The 8,969-nt window shown below is 33.5% G+C and overlaps 1 protein-coding gene across 1 annotated transcript; it reads right to left on the reverse strand.

Moving 5' to 3' along the window:
• Positions 1 to 216: 216 nt before the first annotated feature.
• On the reverse strand, positions 217 to 1,232 carry LOC115993012. The gene has a single exon (XM_031117279.1). The coding sequence runs from the start codon at positions 1,147 to 1,149 to the stop codon at positions 454 to 456; it is 696 nt and encodes a 231-aa protein (XP_030973139.1). The 5' UTR covers positions 1,150 to 1,232; the 3' UTR covers positions 217 to 453.
• Between the last annotated feature and the right edge of the window lie 7,737 nt (positions 1,233 to 8,969).

Consider the following 8,969-nt stretch of genomic DNA (forward strand, 5'->3'; position numbering starts at 1 on the left):
TGCTATGTACACAATTTCTATTTATCTTTATTTTAAAATGAAAATGGATGACGGATGATGTAGAATAGAGAATATGTAAGAATAAATACCCATATTTATGGCTTATTGGTGTTCAAGTATATTTCTAGCATGAGTTGGTTAAATCTACAAGTCTCTTAGCATTAGAAAAAAATATTTTAAAATTCAGTAAAGTCAGGACATGTACAACAACAACGACAACAACAAAAAAAGGCAGAAAATTTTTATATAGAGCGAGATATTTCTACATGCAAAAGTCCGAATCGATGCTTACGCTAACCATTCCAAAAAAAAAAGTGAAAGACAAGTAAAGAGAAACGAAAAAGACACAAACAACAACATTACAAAAACGCAGCAAGCTGTGTTTTCCTACCATAATTAATATCTACATTCATATTTGAAAGTTTTATTTTTTGGAAACTTTGGCTGAAGTTTCTAGCTAGTGGATTGAAGTCGAATTTCTCTGTTAAACCTCTGAATAAACTCCTCTACTCTTCTGTTCAGTTCCTCATCCGACATAGTTGAAAACTCATTTTCTTCATTCTTTTCAGTCTCTGAACTCCTTGTAATAATGTTCTTGCTCTCGTCTATCACCACCCTTTTGGCTTGCTCCGACTTACTTCGACGATAAGTTTTTGCTTTAATCTTTTCTCGTAAATCTTCACTAGGCTTTTCGGAATCACTTTTGATAACAACTTGCAAGTTTCTTTCAGGGAAAACTTGTACTTCTTGAACTATTACTTCTCTCTTTTCTTGAAAACTATCGACCTTTTGCTTAGGAGTGCTTTGCTTAACAATTTTTTGGTATTGTGGAACGAAGGATGGAACATTTTTCACTTGGGTACGCTTCACGTACTCTTGGTAAAGGTCTTGTTTCTCATTGGATGAGGAATAGGCTCCATAGTCAACGGCAATGATGAGTATGAGAGTGTTGGAAAGGAAAAACCAAAACTTGGTGTTATAGAAGAGAGCGGAAGGAGACAAGTTGAAGATATATAAGACAGAAATGTAAATAAAAATGGAGAAAAGAGAGGCATAGAAAGACAAACCCTTGGCTTTTTGAGGATAATTTTTGGAAGAAATGTACGGTTTGATTGAATCTTCCACTAGATTTGGTGGTGTTTTGGCCATGTTTAGAAGATAAGGAAGAGGTCAAGACTAGAGGGTTTGTGGGGGTAAGTGGGCCTTAGAAGTTAGAGCTCTCTTGCCAAGGGAATTTTTCGGTTTATAAATTTGAACTTGGTGGAAGTACGAAGAATAATTATATAGGGGTGATTAGGGTGCCTAATAATTGAATGACTTCAATTACAAATATCCCCTCTTCTAAACTCCGAATTTACTACCTTGTCCTCACCAACTTTTTTTATGTTTTGGTTTTGATAATGGCTATTGGCAGAACAATTTTGGCTATTTCAGTAGCTTCTCAAGAACAATATTGTAATTTTTAAGTAGATTTCAATTAATTAAATTAGTAAAAAAATTTGTGGTTGATTAAAAGACTTAGATTAAATTCATATCTTGTGTACATCTACATTAAAAAGAAATCAATTAATGCCCTAATTTGATAATAAAATCAATTATCACATAACCAGCGTTATAGTTTTAAATTATATCAAATCTAATTATATTAGAGAAAAATATTTTTTCACACTCCTTTATACCTATTATTTCATATCAATAATTTATAATTAATGCAAAAATATCTACATTTACACATAAAAGTGAAAAGAAAAATAGATATAATAAAACAGATTATAAGAGTATAAAAGTCTAAATATTACATGGAAGATTGAAACAGCCAAAAGAATTGTGGTAATAGCTTGTCTATGGAGCCAGAGTGGTTGTAATCGACAGCTAAATAAGCCAAATCTTAAAGTAAGTCAAAGAGCAAATACCAAGTCATCACAACACGGCAGCATGATATGACACGGGGCAGTTGAGCATTTCATTAACATTTTGTGGTGATTATGAAGTATATAACTATGTATATCTAAGAGTTTTCCGTGTAGTCTTTTACTCATTGATTAAAGGTTTGAAGATGATTACCAACTAAGATGAGCTCTAGCTCCTTCTCAACAAAAAAAAAAAAAAGATGAGCTCTAGTTCTCATGGCGTGTCTTTGTCTCTACAAGTGTTTCCAGTCATGATTATATCAAAATCCAATAATCCAAAATAAGAGGATGATATCTTCTATGAAAGTCTTGCAAAACCTCCCTGATCTTAGGCTTATAATTATGATGGGGTTGGAGGCCGGTGCTTCGCCTTAAATCACAGTCTTACACATGGTCTTACACATATATCACTCAACGTAAAATTGGGACCAACAATTAATTAGTGGATCGCTTGTGCATAGCCGCCAAGTGTTGGGTACTAGTTAAATCAAGCTTGATTGTTGACACGTACGTGAATGGTTGATCAAAGATGTTGACATAACTCTTTTAAGATTTCTGAGACATGGAAAATTAAATTTTCGTTATCATACAATAATTTATGTATTTATACACACATATAATATTGAGAAATCATCTCAATAGTTTGGTCTTTTTGCTTGTGTCCGAAACTCACTTTTCTATCCTGTGGGTGCATTGAAAAACAGAAAAATCTTGCTTGATCTCCCTGTCCAGTGTCGCTGGCTTGCTCTCTTTATTTTTCTATTACATGTTCAGGGAACAAAAACTCATGGGTGCAACACGAAAACAATGGTGGCACTTTCTGATTGGTTGCTTTTCTCTCACTCTTGCATGATACATTGATACGATTGCGTATCCTATTTGATTATTATCAACCCTTTTATTTTAAGAATCAATTATTACTAACCCATTTATCATATTTATATTTGTAATAACGAGAGGAATACTCCAAAGACAGCGATCTAGACAAAGACGTGTTTCGTGTGCGGGGTTAGTATATAGCTCTGATAACGGAAGGAATGCCATGATTTATGGTCCAAATTTTGGATTCATGATTTTGGTTCAAATATTATTATTTTACAAGGCATAAGGATCATATGATTGATGAAAATTTTAATGGAAATCACTGTGTTTTTTGACTCAGGTTACGATTAAATATTTTTTGACTAATACATACATGCTTAAAAAAATGATAATCATTGTTATCTAAAAAATAATTATCTTTCCTCAGAAGAAAAAAAAAATTTAAACGTTTGCTTGTAGTTGAAATACGACCTATTTGTGAAGAATTTTCGCAAGCTACAACTTTCATCAAATCAATTTGTGTTATTTTAGTTCTTGCAGGAGCCAAGTTGTAAATTCTTGAATATTGTATGCGTCAAACTTCTTGTCACAGCATTTTTTTTTTAAACCAAAATTTCTGTACAATGATTACACTTAACTAAACCTTACTATATGTCTCTCGGGCAACAATTTAACACTCAAACAAAAGAGCTAAACAACAGTTTGTATGAATTTACAAGAAAATACTGACACTCACTTGGGATATATATGCCTTAATCAAAATCAACCTTCGAGGCTACAAAGTACACACAAAAACTGTTATCCGACTACACACTATGTTTTTTTCTTTTTCACATACCATTGATCACACCCTGAACATCTATAAAAGGATCACATGCAGGAAATAACCGTCAATAGCAATTTGATAACTGCCTTCTGGGACTTCCCTTGGGACACAACTGCTAACTGTCTTAGAATCAACAAGACTAAACCTAATAACTAACTACTTGGTAATTACTTTAATTACCATGATATTGCCTCCTGCATAACACATATCCATTGCGTGTCCTCTTGATAGTCCAAACAAACTACCCTATACTATACTCAGCTATGGTTCATGCATACTAAGAGCAAGTTTAGCATCAGCTTGTAGCATTAACTTTTATCTTTTAATTTTTATGTACAATTTTTTAAAATCTCAATTTTTTTCACTTTTTTCGGGATATAACTTTAACATACTTTCAGCAAAAAACTTTCAAGAAGAAATTAAATAAATTGTGTTAGGTTCTAAAGTGTAGGACTTTATGTATTTAGAACTCTAATTTGTATTGTTGGCAAACCATGATCAAAACAATGTGTTTAGAAGTGTTTAAAGCTAGCTCAAAGTTGTATGTCAATGTAAAGTTGGAATCGAGTGTAAAGCAAAAAGCATTGTGGCTTTCGGCCTGGCTCGATCGATCGAAGCTTAGGCTCGACCGATCGAAACTCGGGCAGATCGCTTTTCTGCAGAATTTTCCAACTCAGCCCTAGTTGTTTTAAAACGTTTTTAGGGTTTTTTATTTGTCCTAAGTATAAAAGGAAAACTCTAGCCACGTTTTAGTGTTGCTCATATTGCGGTTTGTGTAAATCTCTTGTGAGATCTAGAGGAATTTTCCTTTACACAAACTTTGGGTTTTCAAGGAGGAGATATTCTCTACACCTTGATGATCAAAATAGTTGCTGCCATTAAAACTTAAAGAATACACAAGCGGGGGTGCTTGTAGCTGGTGGGAATCCAAGAAAAAAGAAGTCCGTGGATTCGGAGCTTGCACGTGGTCGTGTCAGTAAGTTTTACTTGTTGGTAGCATTAGGAAGTTGAGCGAGGGTGCTTGTAAGTCCTTTTGTATGAACTTCGATTCTTTCAAGATAGTGGATTCAAGTTTACCTTGAGGATAGCTAAGTCAAATCCTTTCCAGGTTTTTATCAGTTTGGTTTCCTGGGTGATCATATCGTGTGTTATTTATTTTCCGCTGCTTTGCATGATTTGATCTTTATTATTGTGATAACCTAGACTTGTTTAATTGGACTAAGTAACAACTTGGCTAATTACCTAAGTTTAATTAATTGTTTAAGGGGTCTTAAAACCATCAAATTGTTTTCAAACGGACACTAAATAAATGGCTTAGCTCGTGCCAGTGCCACCTTAAAAGGTTGCCACACAGCGGTTCAACATAATCACCATCTATATGCAACCTAGTCACTTTTTGTCATGCAAACCGCAACCCAATCGTGATTTTCCTACATTAACATAACATGCCACTCACTAAGGCGGTCCAACCCTGTCCTGTACATTAATAGCAGAGTCATTGCATATTAGCCTGCAAACTGCCAAGCCCTCTAGGACACACCACTACACATATTGCCTACAAAAGATACACTCGTGTGTAACTTACGAGGTCATGATCACGATTCCAACATAATCACAGAACCACGATCACTATGCCAAGATAGCCAACTTATGTAAGCATGCAACACAAGGAGGGACATCACAACTTCTTGCTGCCGAAAACAACTTGCTCAGTCTATGGCATGCCTCTCACATGCCTATAGGCTAGTGTGGTTGGCATAGGTGCAAAGTGCCACCGCATGAAATCACCCATCTAGAAGATCAAGGGTCTAACAAATCACCCCATTGAAAACGCCGAACATCCTCATTGGTAGGGTCTCATTTGTCAACACATTATCAATCACCGTAACATAAGCTCCCTTCACTTTTGCTTTCCTGTCCCAAATTCCTAATTCAATGTGCAGACACAAAACAAGGATACTTTTCATCCATGATCATCATTCCACCAAGAAAATGATTGGATTACTGTCTTCGCTCACTAATCAAGAAGGCAATACCCAATATGGCTTCAAAATCCTCTAACCAAACCACAAAGAAATCAACATTACCAAGCAAATTTCTAACTCAAAATTGCACTTCATAAGCAATACCAAAAATTGTTTGTAGTTGTGATTTTATTACCTTCACTTTGCTTGGACACTTGTTGACTTGAACCCCAAGTGAAGCAAACATTTTCTTAGTGACGAAATTGTGAGTAGCACCCATGTTAAACAAGATCAGAAAATAAAGTGATGAGTTCAACCCAACTTGAACAAAAATCAAACCAACAAATGTCCATTGAATTAGGCTTAAATTAGGATCACCAATCACAAATGAATTCTCACGTCTGAAATCAATCAAATCATTTTCTGCATGCATTGAAGTGGAAAACAACAAACCACTTGCATTTGTAATTCCATTTATCCCCAAGACTGCAAACTCGATCGATAGAAAGTTGAATAACTTGTCTTACATCTACTTGATGTCCAACATCAAATAACTGAACTATTTCACATAATCTCACAGTTTTAGTGCGTTTTATATTTTTCAAGCTAGGAGTCTCTAACAACGCACGCAAGCAGAGTTGCAAAGAAGGAACAATTCCTTCAATCCTTCTTTAAGGCATTCCACAAAGAAATGTTTTTTCTATTAGCATTTTGATCTTCTTCCACTTAAGTACTCGGCCAAAATTTGGTATAATTGATAAGATATAGTCATCTTTTCCCCATGTAGCACACGAATAGCCTCGAAACTTTTACCTTTGTGGACACCTCTCTACCACTAAGAAACCTATAAATTGCACTTTTCAACAAAACCAATTAAATTTTAAAGCATCTTGTTGCTCTTTTGACAATAATATCAGTTTCATGTCCAATGATGTAGCCAACTCTTCAGTCTTCTGTAAGGTCACATCTACATGATCTACCAAAGAACTCTTCAAGTACAATGTGTCTGCCACAGTAATGTCCAACCTTTCACAAATAGAACTTAACCATTCTTGTGCAAGATCCCCAAGAATGGCTTCCAACCGAACCATGCTTTCTCAATACTCTTGCAAAGAACCACCAATCATTATTTGGAAACCATGCTTTGGCCTACGTTTGGATTGTACTAAAAATGAAAGTTTTGCATTTTTTGTGTGGTCTCATGCACTGTTTACGGGACTCGCAAGTACGAACTTCAGCAAACATTTCTTTAAAACTGGGTTCTACAGCATTATTCACACATTTAAAAATTATTTTACTACAGTGTTTTTAGTTTTCAATTTTCAATTTTCAACAATAAATGATATTCAAACAAACCCTTGATATAAAAACCATCACAAGCCAGATTTTTCACCTTAAGTTTATGCCTAGCTAGCTACTGATGGCATTAAGGAATTTTTATTTAATTTTAGGCTAAAATACTATATAACCCTTCAAGTTTAGGATCATTCTTTCTAAATCGGTTTCTTTGACTATGAAATTTGTAATTTACACCCTTAAGTATTACAATATTATCATTGATGTGCCTTTTCTATCAACATCATCTAGAATCTTTTCGTTAATCCACCCAAAAATGATCATTTTGAACATTAAAAATAATAATAATAATAATAATAATGTTGTCATCTTTTGGTCAATTTAACAGCGAAAATGTTACTAAACCATAACAAAAAAGGCACATTAATATCATTATGCAAATTTTAAATGGCAAGGGGCCATATTAAGAGTGAGCCCAAATTTAAAGGGTGTAAACTATATTTTAGCCTAAATTTTGCTATAGTTTTGAGAGTATTTAAAAGAATACGCATATGTTTTTAGCCTAAAATTTTTTTTCCCCCAAAAAAAAAAAAAAAAAAACTTTAAGTTGTCTAAGATAATTCAAAAATTCAAATTTTCTTGTCGCACGGCAAGAGTACAAAATGATTGTCGAATGTAATTTCCCTAGCATTAATTTGGTCTAGTCTGTTAAATTAAGTGTGCATTTGGATTTTTTTTTTTATAACTTTTTAGTTTATTTGAATATATGACTTTTTTAAAACCTTACTTTTTGTTAGATATAACTATACTTTTACCTATTTTTAGCAAATTAATATTAGCAAACCAGTAAAATGCTTGTTAGGTTTGGTGTTGGCAAATCTATATCAATGTATTTTGTTGCGAGTTGTAAGCGTAAAATATCAAGTACAAGTTTAAGTCCAAGACATAACTCAAGAAAAGGAAATCACATGAATTTCGATTGACCCTTGCCCTTTTTTCGATCAATCAAGATCAAATTTTTGATCCTCAATCAAGACATATGAATCCTGATTTTTAAGCAGGTTGTTTAAGTCAATTAGTGTCTAGGAATCACATCTATACATAATAGTGGAATTGTGGAATCACATCTATACATAATACTGGGTAGCAGCTAGGAATATGAGTATATTTTAATTGTAAATTGTAATACTTTAATTCTAATAGTAAAATTTTTATCGGGGTTAGATAGTGATTTTCCTTGAGTATGCATTTATAGGTTTTTCACATTGTAACTTCATGTTGTGTCATTTGTGTGACTATTGATTTATTATTTTATTTGATGATGTGCTTTAATTTGTGGTAATTAACCAGAATTGAATCGAATATATAACTGATTAATTAATCAAATTGATTTAATTTCACATAAAATCATTAAGAGATCTAAACTTCTTATCAATGTTAATCTAAACTCATGCTAAGATTGACACTAGCTTTAGATAATACTTGAACTTTTAGCTAGAATCAATTAATTTTTTACCAAATTTATATATATGAATACAATTAAATAACATTACAATCATAAATTATTTAATAAAATTTTTATAAATTATTATTATAATAAATTTTTACTGATTCTCACCTAATTCCGTTAGTATCATTACTTTTTTATTTATAAAATAACGTATAATTTTGACATTTTTGAAACGGCCAAAATTTGAGAGTTGAAAATTTGAAATACATGTGGAATATTTGGCAATTAACGAAATTAGTGGCTGAGATTCCAGTAGGGTGGTCTTCACGCTTCATTGAATCCGAGAGAGGGAGAGAACGATGAGTAGTCTGTAAGACTGTAAAAGCGTCATTGTTCTGTTTTGTTGGCCAGAGAGAGATACTGAGAAGATAGATATATGTCCCGTCATGTTACACTTCTTTGAAATCCCCAATTTGACCATGTCTGACAAGCATTTCTACTTATAGTAACCGTTTCCCTTCTCTCATCTCACACCATTTTTCATGCAAGACAACGCTGTCATACTTACCCTTGCAATTGTGGGGAGCAAAGGGCGACAACTTTTAGGCTCAATGCAGCCTTGACCCTGACATAAAGATGAGCATGAGCTCCTGCATAGATATTCCTTTACTTTCGTCCTCTTTGCCATCAATAACATTCGA

Source organism: Quercus lobata, chromosome 5 (genome assembly GCF_001633185.2).
Source record: "Quercus lobata isolate SW786 chromosome 5, ValleyOak3.0 Primary Assembly, whole genome shotgun sequence".
Taxonomy (NCBI): domain Eukaryota; kingdom Viridiplantae; phylum Streptophyta; class Magnoliopsida; order Fagales; family Fagaceae; genus Quercus; species Quercus lobata.